At 31.3% G+C, this 14,175-nt stretch overlaps 1 protein-coding gene across 2 annotated transcripts in view; it reads right to left on the minus strand.

Annotated features, from left to right (window-relative positions):
• LOC118180151 (uncharacterized) overlaps positions 1–14,175 on the minus strand; it is a 54,051-nt gene that overhangs the window by 16,215 nt on the left and 23,661 nt on the right. Inside the window, exons 4-6 of one of the 2 annotated variants that reach the window (XM_085811724.1) lie at positions 8,996–9,157; positions 4,893–4,972; positions 3,371–3,494 (exon numbers count right to left, since the gene is read on the minus strand). In XM_085811724.1, coding sequence (XP_085667850.1) covers positions 3,371–3,494; positions 4,893–4,972; positions 8,996–9,157 — 366 coding nt within the window. The remainder of the gene's footprint in view (positions 1–3,370; positions 3,495–4,892; positions 4,973–8,995; positions 9,158–14,175) is intronic. The other variant, XM_085811725.1, reaches the window with a different exon arrangement.

Consider the following 14,175-nt stretch of genomic DNA (forward strand, 5'->3'; position numbering starts at 1 on the left):
GGCTTGCATAACATTGATGAACTACGTCATCAATGTTATACAAGCCCTGTAACATAAACTGATCTCGAAATGATACAGTCTAGAAAAGTTATTACTATCTTTAGAATACAGAGAGGAAACACACAAATTAAAATTGAAGAATTAAGAGACTTTTACTAGATTAAATTATAAAGCTGATTTACATATTTTTTTATCTTACATAACTCCCCCTTGAAAGAGCAAAAGGCTTGGCGACAGAAAAGCCTTTTTAAAAGAAAGCATAAAAGCATTAGTGAAATAAGAAAAATACAATTGTGGAAAAAATCATAAAATTTTGATCTATATAATATTTTTAAATAACAAAATCTTGTTGGTATCATTTTTAATAATAAACAGAATTTGAATATTCTATTGAAATTTTGAAAGTCTGCAATTTCATTTTTTATGTTAAAATGATGTTAAGGAATGTCCAAATCTTTTTAATAAATAACTAAAAGTTCACAGTTTTGTAAAATCTTTGCTTGAATATCATAATATTTTACAATTCTTTTCTTGAAAGTCTTGTAAAAATTATTGTTATCAATATAACACCAAAATTTTCTATTACATATTCATGACATTTGATATTGTGGCTGAAAATGTCGATTGAAATAAAGTTGAATACTTGATTTTACTCGGCTGCTGTGTTTCCTCTTGAGTATGGAACTACATTCTATGCCATCAACATTACTATCTTTTTTTCTCTTTTCATCAAAATTAATCGAAAAGGAGTGGACCACAAGCTACAAGCCTTAATGGAAAATTTATTCCCTAACTGGATTTTGATAAAATATTAACAAAAATCAAATAAATGTGTCTGCATTTCTCCAAGTCCGAAAGTTCTAATGTCTAGTGAAAATGAAGAGCAAAATTTATTTTGGCCACCTCTACTATATTTATAGGGGAAAAAAGTGTATTAATGAACAAGAGATTCACCATTACAGTGGGTTCAAGGTCATCTATCTCTGTTTAATGTGCTTTGAGTTATGTGCACTATCGTTTAGTGTAGCAGTTCTGCATTTATATGTGACAGTGTTCCTTTATCAGTACTTCTAAACTTCTTCCTATTATATATATATACATAATGCTAAAAATCTACAAAACCTATACTGTTTAACATACTGATAATTTTAATGTATTTCATAAGAATTAAAGAAAGAATTCATAAGAATTAAAGAATTTAAGAATTAATTCATAAGAAACAAAAATAATCTTTAAAAATAAAATGGAAACATTATTTGCCCAACAAGTAAAAATAAAATGAAAGATGCATACTATAAGCTGCAATACAAAATATAGAAATGTAATGAACATTAAGTTGCTAATACACTCCATAAAAATTACTCAGTAAGAAGAAAATGCCCCCCCCCCTCCTCAAAAAAAAAAAAAAAAAAAGAGAGAGAGAAAGAGAGATGAGATTAAACAGCATACTCATACAATTTAGCAGTCAAAAAATGATCTCTCTCCTTAATAGCATGTTGTTTCATCTTTGGTATATAAAACAGCTGCAGCCCATTATGGCATAGATTCTACAAATCCTAAGGAGGAAGATTGTTCCAGAATTTTTGCAGAAGTCACACAATTATCACAAATACATGATATGAGAAGGTATATTATGAGCTTTGAGCTCGGCTTCATAATATCTCAGATATGCTCAATTAAATTTACATCTGGCAAGTTAAGAGGTCAGGACACCAAAAAGAATTTAGAATTATTTATTCTTCAAAATCAATCCAGCATAATTCCAGGCATGTGATAAGGAATGTTTTCTAATGAAATGTTTCCTCATTCTGGGCAAAAAAAGACAGAAGCCACAAAAAGGTGAAACTGGTGAGCAATATTCACGTAATCTGCTACTGTCATGGTATTCTCTAAAACAATCAGAGGTTCTAGGAATGCCCATGAGAATTTTCTCCAAAGCATCATATATCCTTGAGCAGACTATTTACGTCCCAATGTACATATGTCAGTTTGGAAGTAAGACAACCCCAGATATAGATTGCCTACTATCACTCACAATTTGTAGAAACAGTTTCAGAATACCACATCCTGAAGACCTGCAGAGCCATGAAAAAGCCCAGAGCCAAAAGAAAATCAATACTTGGTATTTTCTATTAAATGCCAGAGGACAGGTATAACTCTACAATTCTCTCATGAACACTCTGCTGTTACTAAAACCTTAATTTCCTTAAGCTTTATGCCAGAGACCTATTGTTTTCACCCTCTTCATTCCTCACACGAGAAACTATACTTGGCATGGTGAAAAAAAAATCAGCTCTGGGTACAGTAGGTCCACTTTCTTTTCAGAGCTGAGTCTACATTCAGCCTACTCACTTATTCTTCATGTACTTTTAATAAGGTAGAACCAGCAAATCTAATAACATTCTTCCAGTATCATGGAAAAGGACTACTTATTGTTAATGATGTCATGAGCTGGGCAAGCTTCATGTTAGATGGTTGCATCATACTCCATGTATTTAACAAAAAATTCCTGTCTGCTCAGAGGTTATACACAGGAGATCTTACAGCTTTATATATGATTTTTAGGGAGCGAGCTAGCTTTCAGCTCATTTTTATGGACAGCAACGCTTGTCTATTTAGGTTTCAAATGGTGGGGAAATTATCTTTAAGGTAAGGATATTCGGCAGATGGATTGGCCAGGCAGATCTCCATACCTGAACCTAACTATGTATGCTGGAGGACACTTTGGAGGACATCTTTAATTCTGCAATCCTTCCAAGAACTATTCAGGAGCTATAAACTGATCTGCCATGGGCATGGTGCAATGGTCACAAAGAGTCAGCAACTACCTTTTTTACAGGATGAAGATTCATTGTGCACCTATGCAAAGGTGATCACAGGAATGTCCAAAATAATGTTAAGAGGTGATCATTGCAGGAATGTCCAAAATAATGTCAGTTTTGGCCATTACTGCTCTCAATATCAAAACTCATGATCAACACAACATTGAAAATTGGTAATTTCACTGTTGCATAGCATGTCTTATATTACTTTGAATCTATAGGAAATTTCATTAAATTCTGCTGGTACTTTTGGTACTTTATGAGAAACTAAAAATAAAGAGGAAAAACATATTCTTCTTTGATTATAAGACACAAATGAAAGTATTTCTGTTATTGCTAAGACTTCCAATCAATAGAATCTTCAGGAGTAAAAATTTTATACATCTATTTGTGAGTGTCAAAGATTAAACCCTCACCATGTTCAATGGTCAGTTATTTTTGTTGCTATTATCTTTCAATATTTTGCATGGTTAGCTTAAGCACTCTGAAGGCAACAGTTTTTTTAAACATAAATACTAATTTCAAAAATTACATAAAATGTTGTTTACCTTAATTTGCTCTTTTACAAGATGAAAATTGGCTAAACACTGGTATGCTTCAGGATTTGATGGATCTACTTTTATGGCAGCTTCAAGTGATTCATAACACTTTCCTTCAGCATTTTCAGCAAAACTAAAATTTGTCATTAGCATTAACTTATAAGAGAATATTTGTTTTACATTAATACAATCAGAAAGATTCTATGAAATTAGTAAATTACACTATTAAAGCATAAAATCCATCTTTCCTAATCTAAATAAAGTATGCTTTTCTAAAGGATAAAAATTGGCTAAACACTGGTAAGCTTCAGAATTTGATGGATCTGCTTTTATGGCAGCTTCACTGATCCACAATGTTTTCCTTCAGCATTTTCAGCAAAACCAAAAGATAATTTTAGCATTAATGAGATTATAAGAAAATATTTATTTTACAGTAATAAAATCAAAAAGATTATATTAGCAATATCAGAACAAAAATATCTGAAAGAAAAGTTATATACCTATTTTGAGAATTCCTAGTTGCATACATTGAATATTATTAAAATACATCTTTCCAAATCTAAATAAATTGTATTCAGTTCTGCTTTTGTATGACTTTTTTTTAGATCAGGAGTTCTCAACCAGTGGTACGCATACCACTGATGGCATACAAGAGAAAAATAGGTAGTATGCAAAGAAGCAAACTATTTTTAACTATTAAATTTAAAAATTAAAACCTCAACATCCTGATTGAGTTTTGTCCTCTAACACTCATATATTTATGCGATCTAAGCTTTGTAACTAGAGTGCTGGTGGTAGTAGTACTTCGTAGTGGTGATACTAAAGGTTTTCAATTTTCGTTTAGATGGTACGTGTTAGTCAAAAGGTTGAGAACCGCTGTTTTTGATGATTTTGATTTTAGTCAGAGGGGTAAAAAAAATCTCTTTTAATATAATTTTTATTTTTAGTCTTTAAGTAACCTTTTAATAAATCATCAACTGAATATGATATTAAAATAATAATCTTAAAAATGGAATATGCTTTTTCCTTAATTTTAAAATTAAGAAATTATATAAATGACACAAAACTAAAATTAACCCTCTGAGCGTTACAGGTTTAGTCCTGAAATTTCAAAGTTCCTCAAAATGTCATGAATAAGTGGTATTTTCTTGATTTTAGTTAAAAAAATGACTCTCTCATTTAGTACATTGATTCCTTTTCTTCCAATATACATCCAAACTGAAATCAGATACATTAAAAACTAGCAGAAATTTTCATGTATAATGAATATAGAAGGCAGCCTTCTAAGTTGAATTTTCCGGCCGTAACGCTGAGAGGGTTAAGAAATTTGTATAACATTCCTTAATAATGATTTTTAAAGATATGAACAGTTGCCTACAAGGTAAGACCACAGCTATATAAAATGAGAAGTTTTTTAAAAATAAGCAGTAATATAAAATATTTAAAAAATGAAGTGCGTCTAATTAAGACGGATACAAAAGTTCATTTCATCACATTTTATTTGTAATGAATGATTTCTGAAGTTACTCACCAACAATCTGTCATAAATAATTCAGCTACAGAACAATATGCATCAGAGAGACTCTTTAGCAAAGAACTCCTAGTAATTTTCTACAATTTTGGGAAAAAGTAAAATGCATGCAAGTATATAGCTATATGATATTATGCAACTATTTTTAAAAAAAATTTAATTTCAAAGAGTTTTAAACATAAAACATAATAATAACTCTTCAATCTACAATAATTAGGAATGTAATGGATATCTAGCAAAGATCTATTGCCTAACTTAGAAGTCAAATATTTACCAGTGGCCAGATATCACAATACTAGTGTTTAACCAGTTTTCATTTTGTTAAAAAATTATTTATTTAAAAATTAATATTTCTACGCTTTGCTTTAGCTGGACTGTTTCTTCTGAGTTTGAATTTATTACATATATATAAATTAATAAATATATATATACTCATATAGAGAGGGACAGATATCCTGAAATAGTAATTAAGAATTAGTACTTAGAAAACTTTAAGTCATGTTCACTTCCTCTTTATTTTTTCCTTAACATCTATCATATATTTTTTCTCTTAATTCTTGTCACTGTTTTATTTTTATGATGTGTAGGTTAAGTGGTTCTTAACCAAAGCACTTCAAACTAATTAATCCTAGAAAATGATTCCAAAAAGATTTACCGATTTCATTAATAAAAGTACAATTTTCCATTTTCATTATTTTGATAATCCTGTACTTCTTTTGAAAGAACTTTAGATAGGAATTTGCTTCTTTTTTTTCCCCCATTAATGAGGGTAAAATATTCATTGCTGCTTCATGACAAATTTCATTCAGAGATGTTTGTTTCCACTCAAAATATCTTTCATGGTTTCAGCAGTAAATTCATACTTTAACAGAGTCAGTTTATTTCTTTCAGCAACTGAAATGATCTCCAAAATAAATGACTTTGAACTACTATTTTTAGTAATTATTTCAAAAGTATATACATAAAAATTTTCATTAAAAGAATTCCTTTTTTTTTTCCCTTCTCTCGCACTCTATTCCTATGCATTTTTTTTTTTTTTTTTTTTTTTTTTCTTTCTTCCTAGTTCTTAAACCATTTCTTCCTAAACTTACTCATCTATGCTTTCCCCACTGTTGTTCATCATCATCGTCATCATTCAATTTTCATAAATCACTACTTTAGAACATTATATCATCTCAATGCATTCTTAGTTTGAGATACTGAACATCTAGTTTCATTATAACCTTGAACCCATTTCTTAATACATTTCATATAAAAGTAATGTTCACAATCCAGTCTATATAACTTATACCATTGTTTGCTTAAATAATTTACAAGTAAATATGATATGTAACTTTGACACCATCACATATTCATAATACAAAATTTTTCAATGACAGCTACTAGGACCAGAAGGCTATGACTAACACAGTTTTTCTTAACTATATATAATTTTAGCTATGAATAGTTAAAAACTAAGTATTTTCCCCTCAGTTTTCTTTATTACATGTCACACATTCTACATGTCTTCATTTCTTCTACTGCTATTTACATACGCAAATGCATTCAGCATATGATAAAAGAGTTGCTCATTAATTTCAATACATTTTACACAGAATTTCAAACATCCAGCAGCTGGATAGCCAAAACGTTAGGCATGTGAACAATTTAAGAACTGTTGCATCCATAATTATAAAATTCCTTTTTCATAAAAGATGATAGAAACTAATTAGGGAAAAATTACAAATTTGAATTAACTGTAGAGAATTTGGTATGTGATTATAAATAATATTACAGTGTTTATATATATTTAAAAAAAACTTCTGTCTTTATTTCCTACTGTCTTATTACTACTTGCGGGGCTACCTTCCCCCCCCCCACACACACACACATTTCTTCGGCGCTTTGAGCTTTTCTCTTCGCGCATGCGTGACTGCAAAAGAGAACTTTCGACTTCTGTTTTTAGTAGTGCATGTACGCATTTAACTCATCGCTGAGATTCCTGTTATTTATTGCCATGTGATAGTTTGAGTAATTAAAGAATTTAATTTTCTAAATTGGGTGTCTAGCCATTAATCAGACCCCAAATTGGTGACTACGGCATTAAGAACACGTTTTTAATCGTTCGAACATGTCTATTACGGACGATACTATCGTTTCAATGCAAGCACCTGAAATCAGCAGAATCTCAGTTAAAGTACCGCTGTTTTGGAAAGATAATCCAAGTATTTGGTTCCGCCAGATTGAAAGCCAATTCTTTAACAGTGGGATAACTACTGATATCACAAAATACCATATAGTGGTAGGCCACATTGAGACTCACATCTTAAGTCAGGTAAGTGATATAATTGATCCTCCTCCAGTTATTGATGCTTATGACACTCTTAAAAAAAGATTAATTGAAGTATTTTCTGATTCTGAAGAACAAAAATTTAAAAAAACTTTTGAGAGACATTGATTTAGGCAACAAACGCCCATCTGTTTTACTCCGACAAATGCAAGAACTGCTGGACTTCTCGTCAGAACTGAATTACTAAAATCATTGTGGCTTTAACGCCTTCCAGCCCAGATGCAAGCCATATTGGCCTCTTCTGATATCGAACTTAAAAAATTCGCAGCTACGGCTGACAAAATCTCTAACATCACAAGTCCTACCTAGCTTCATGCGATGGACGTGAAATCGAAAGTAACTAAATCTAATGATACAAGTGAAGCTTTAGATAATTTACAGAAACAAATACCTGATTTAAATAAAAAAAGTAGATAAACTTTTTATATTGTATTCTCGTGGTCATTCTAATTCTAGATCTAGATCTTTGCCCACGAATAAACAAACCGAAAACATATTCATGTGTTGGTACCACATCAAGTTTGGCCAAAAAGCCATTAAATGCAACAAACCTTTCACTTTTAAATCGGAAAACTAGACGGCTACGCGTGTGTGGTGACGAACGCCATAGGCCAAAATAATTGTCACCTCCTTGTATATGAAAAATCTTTAAGCACACATTTTTTGGTTGACACAGGTGCTGAATTGTCTGTTTTGCCTCCTACTTCACAAAACGTAAACCCACATCATTGCTCAATTTAACTGCAGCAAATGGTACCAAAACTGTTGTATATGGAAAACGTTTAGTCAATTTAGACATAGGTTTACACCGAATTTTTCCATGGACTTTTACTAATGTTTCACATTAGCAATAGTAAATTTTGGGCACAGACTTTTTAAGTAATTATGGTATTATTGTTAATTTGAAATCCAAAAAATTAATTGACAGCATGACTAACGTTGAGTCAGATGGCAAGATATCACGGGATACTGTACCCAAAATTACAGTTTTACAACCATTACATGTGTTTAATGATTTACTTTAAAAATATGATTCTCTGTTTCAAGATGTCTTAAAACAGCCTTTGGATAACAATACTCTTGGAATTATGTACGTAATCGAAACCAAAGGTTATCTAGTAGCAGCTAAGGGACAAATTGGCTGCCGCAAAAGCAGAAGTCACTTATTTAGTGCAAAAAGGCATTTATAGTCCTTCTAAAAGCTCCTGGAGTAGACCTCTCCACATGGTAAAAAAAAACGGATGGGTCTTGGCGGCCTTGCGGGGACTACCGTAAATTAAATTCAATCCCTGTTCCAGATAATTATCCAATTAGACATCTACATGATTTTACATCTAATTTGGGCTACAAAACTGTTTTTTTCAACATTAGACCTCAAGAAGGCATATCACCAGGTACCCATGAATAAAGAGGACATACCAAAAACGGCAATAGTTACTCCTTTCGGATTATTTGAGTTCAACTACATGACATTTGGTTTACGTAATGCTGCGCAAACCATGCAAAGATTACTCGATCAAATTCTGTCAGATTTAAATATCTGTTTCGTCTATATAGATGACATTTTGATTGCTTCATCATCTCTCAATGAATATATACTTCACATCAAAAACATTTGTGGCTTTGAGTTCCGGATTATGGATCATTCCGGATAATGGATGTCCGGATTACGGACTTTGTACTGTAATATAAGACCAATTTTTAACAAGGACAAAAAGTCATTAACTCCGTTTTTTGTAAACATGCTGCATATAATTAACAAAGAGCATATTACTTCAGATGGGTCAACATTTTCAGCATTTTCCAACTCTTTTTCAATAATCTGAATTCCTTTCTTATAATACAGTACAGATTCTTCACCTTCACAAAGCTGACCCATAGAAAAATATTTTGTGTAGCCATTATCTGGGGATAATTCTATACACTTCTTAAGAAGCTACAAAATGTTAAGTAAAATATATAACTAAGAAATTAATTAATTATTCATGAAATAAAATAAATCAAACAAAAATACAAAATGCAGAAGAATAACTGTCAAACAAAAGGACTTTAATGTTACTATTTTCAGTATGTAGAAAGTTCATACTATTTTTACTCATCCTATAATAACTAATAAACTTTATATTAACTGAAAAAAAATTATATATATATTAAAAAATATATATCTTTCAACCTATATTATATGAGATCTAAGTTTCCTGAGACACCATTTTATTTTTTTAATCAAAGAACGATGTTCATATAAAAATATAGTTGTCTTTTGCTTTTATATATATTTACTGTGATATAAAATACATAGCAGTCATCCCAAAACTCCAAACTTTCAAGGAATGCAGAGAAACATCAATGTAAAGCATATTAACATAGGAATACATGACCAAACATACCACTGAAAGAGATTCAAGATACAAAAAAGACACAAGACAGTCATTCACAGGATTTTTTTTTACAGCTAATGCAATAAACAGTTCAATGTAAATACTGGATACAGTAAATGATGTCACAACAAAACCTGTGTCTGACATGGATCTTGTGGCCAGCATCACCACCTCCTCTGCTAGTATCACTGAAATTCAAAGTTTATCTGGCAGTCAATGCACACAGTGTTGATAAAAGACATGAATCATCACTAATGGTGCTAGCTTACAGCATCTACTGTTATATCATTTAATGTATTCACCATTAAACTATTACATTATGCATAACAAAATTTTCTCGTACTGTCTGTCTTGTGCCGTTTGCTGTAAAGGATTATTTCTTATATCCCTTACAGCAATTTTCACTGTGATTCCAGTTCTACAGTTTGACTGTCTCAAGAGCAACCCTGGTTAAGCATTCTGCCAAAACACATAGACTTGTCCAAAAGGGGCAGTATTACTTGTTGCGATGTGAAAGGTCTTCTCTTCTCCAGAAAGAGTTATGCTGGAGGGAAAGAAAGTCCCCATCCTTCCACACTATTTTGAGAATAATTTGGTCAAAATGGTGCATGCGTGTTTGTGCTCATGGTTGCGAATAAGGCAGTTGAACTATACTTTCCTACATGAGTAAGTTCATATTGATGTTCTCTACCTCCCTTTACAATCTATACATAAAGTTTTAAAATATCCTGCATATTAACAAAATAATAATACATAAATGCAAAAATTTATACAGAAAATATTTTTAAAAATCTATGCTGATTCAATTTTAATCATTTATTTGACTTAATTATTATAGCAAAATCATCCCAAAAAAATGAATGCTATACAAATTATAAATATTTTTGCATATGATTAAAAAATTGAGATAAACATTTTCACAAAAAAAAATTTAAATCTTATACTATAAAACATAGAATTAGGTTCATGAATATACAGCACAAAGTCTTTAATTCGGACGTCCATAATCCGGAATGATCTAAAATCCGGATCTCAAAGCTATAAACTTTCTGCACATGCACGTAATACATTTACGCATGCGCGTTTAATGTATAACGGACGGTATAAGCTAGGCTAAAATTATCTAATTATCTATTTCAGTTAATGTTGCAGATTGCGTTGTTCCTTAATCTTCTAATTGGATCCGGCTTATTATTTTTTGCAGACTGTTAAAACAATTTTATAAAAGTAAGCTTGAACTTTCGATTATGTCAAAAAGAGTTTCCGATTCTGGAGCTGCCAAAGGATCTACAAAGCGAAAGCATGTTTCGATTTCCATCAAACAAAAATTGGAATTGCTGCAAAAAATGGATAAAGGCATGAAGAAAGTGACAGAGAGGTTAGTGAGAACGAAAAAATGTCGATTGACAAGTTAGTCGGTCACACAACTCAGCGCAACTCAGCACAGCAACTGCAGGACTTTGTAACTGAACAAGAAATTATGTCTGTTTATAGAATTAAAGAGAAAGTATTAGCACATAAAACAAAGCAACCTAAACAACTTACATTGAAAGAAATGTTTAATAAAATAAACAAATAATTTTTTTTTTTTTTTTTGTAAATTTTGATACCCTTTAGATCATAATTGCTCTTTATTTCATAAATTACGGTTTCATATTTTTAATTTTATAATTTCTGCATGCCATTTTACCAGATTTAAATTGATGATCTATAATCCGGAAAAAAACCCTAATCCGGAATCGCCAAAGTTCCGGCGAGTCTGGATTAAAGACTTCATTTTCCTCTGTACTGTACTTCATTTTCCTCAATATTAAATCTAGTAAATTATACGAAGAAAAAAATCTGAATAAACTTTTCAGTCTTAACACTAGGTTTAAGGACATTTTTTATACCTATATTTACAGACACCCATGAAAATAGAAAACCATGTATTTTCTTAAATGTATTAATTTAGTTTTTAAATACTTACAATAGAAAACCATGTATTTTCTTAAATTTATTAATTTAGTTTTTAAATACTTACAATCTTAACACTAGAACTACTGATAACCATCAATTTAACAAATTTGTAGTTTTTTATGTGAAAAAAAGTTACCGTAGTTTTAGTGTTAACAGACTGACCAGAGTTTGCATTACAGCAATCTTTGCTGATACTAACTATTCTCTCTAGTGGTTCAGTATCTCTTCTTGAATTACTCATGATGACTACAGAAAGGTATTTCTTCAGAATAAAATAAAAGTACATAGTACTTTCCTCTAATTTTATGATGATAATGCTAATACTTATTATAATCTACTACTTTCTTCTCGGTATCTACTCGCATTAACTAAAACTTTTTCAAAAAAGTCTTGACACATTGACTGACACTCAAGCACTGCATATTGTTACTTAATCTTGAGCTTATAGTTTTATGTTTATACTTTAGGCATGTAAAATTGAGGCTTAGGCTCTGGCACACCACAGTGTGTTGATATTGGGCTCGAAGTTATTGAAAGATTTTTCCCTTGAATTATGATTTTTATTTAGTACCTACATTCTAACTACTTTCAGCATATTTTTCAGCAGAAAATAATTTCAAAACTGGTTTATTACCATTAACTATGAAACTAGCTCATACGTCACTTTGATGGGTATCCATAGACATAGGCATACTTCATACCGAACTTTGGAATTAAAGTTCTGAGGCAGAAATAAATTTGGATATATATTCACCTCATTACATTGATAATTGTCAGCATAAATTAAAAAACTATAAAAATAACAGTTTTTTATAATTTTGCTCATAAAATCTGAAATCTGTCAAAGGATCCCATAAATCAAGTGTTAAAAACTTTTGTACTTATGTGTTATCACAATTACCTTAGAAGAAGTCGCCAAATATTCAAAACATGTCAAACATTGGTAACTACGCTCATAACCATTCTTCAGTCAAGCATGCTCATGACAGTCCTTCAGTCCAGCAATGTCACCAGTTCTGTATGCGTTCTTTTTGTTGTATTTTTGTTGCAATTCTTTTTGTTATATTCCAAGTTCAGACACTTTTTATTGAGAAATTGCGACATTTTGTTGCCCTAGATGTAATTTTTAAATACACTTGTGACACCTGCCAGCAACTGATGAAACTGAAGGAACACAACTCTGCCACAGAATCTCTAAAGGGAAAAATAAGGAGATGTGTTTGATAGATAGCCAATGTTTGCATGATGCCAAATCTCTGCAATGCTCTGATGTTTTTCAAAGCAAAAACAGATTGTTATATACTTGAAGAGAAGAAAAGCACACACACACACACACACACAAAAAAAAAAAAAAAAAAAGTAACAGAAAGATTTGGAAAAGTGTTTTTTTTTTTTTTATTTTATTTTATCATGTAATCCTTACTTAATAATTTAAATTTGTATTTTAAATTTGTTAACAATGTTTTCTTTTCATATATTGATAATATTTGACAACTTATGATAAATATTATTACGTTTTTTTCTACCTTTGTTAACATTACATACTTATGGGGTTTGTGCAGATTTGAAGTGAATAACAATGACACTACTGGATGAACTATCAAAACACACTTTATTGGCCAGTATTTTTCAGAACAGCTCAAAAATAACTCCAAGACACGCTGCAACAATCAGTGACACAGCCTTCAGGCAATCTGACTATAACGGTGGAGACAACTTCATGGCAAAGCACCAGAGTACAGCTCCCGACTCTGCTCGGTTGTTCTCAGAACTTCTAACACTCTGGAGACTCTCCACGCTACAACTCATGATACAACAGAGTACAGCTCCCGAGTTCTCAGTTCAGTCGTTTTCACTCAACACACTCTAAGATCAAATTCGACAATGCACTGATTTGCAATCTACTAAGAGACTCTCTCGATGCACTCAACAACCAACTTGGCAATTCACTGAGTAAATGTCAACTCCACTGACTGACTCTCCGCATACCAGCAGGGTTTATATAGCTTTTGGCTTGTGTTCGAGAACATTCTGGGCTAAACCAGTAAGAATTCGTTCCAGAAGGTTCTCCATCCGTCTATGGCATACCACCAATTTTGTCGCCAATGGGCGATTTTTTGTCCAAATGTGGCAAACCCAGCCTTCCATTGCCATTTTCTGACAACCCTAAACTTGCTTTGCAGGAAAGGTATCTTACCACACCTGGACATTTTATAACAATATCAAAAGTTTGAAAAGCTTTATTAAACAGTCTTGAAAACTACCAATTTGCATCTGATAAGTAACTTTTATATTTTTATTTATTAAAAATTATATAACGCAATGTGTTTTTTTCTAATCAGATACTTAAAGTTTAAACTTGCATATTTTTTACTTCACTAATTGCCTATAATTATTAAACCTGTACTCACTAAATTAGGCATGCAGGGCTTGCTAATGTGGTTCTAAAAAAATGAGAAACCATATTTATACTGTAATTTAAATGATTTTGCTCTAAGAAGTACCAGGGACATTTTTTCATATTTGTTAATCAATAAAACCTCTTCACATCTATGAAAGTCTAATAGGTGAACTTTTTTTTATACTTCTATAATAAGACCAGTTTTATATAAGATCT

Source organism: Stegodyphus dumicola, chromosome 2, assembly GCF_044657685.1.
Source record: "Stegodyphus dumicola isolate Sdum_Otavi_A_Nest chromosome 2, ASM4465768v1".
Lineage (NCBI taxonomy): Eukaryota > Metazoa > Arthropoda > Arachnida > Araneae > Eresidae > Stegodyphus > Stegodyphus dumicola.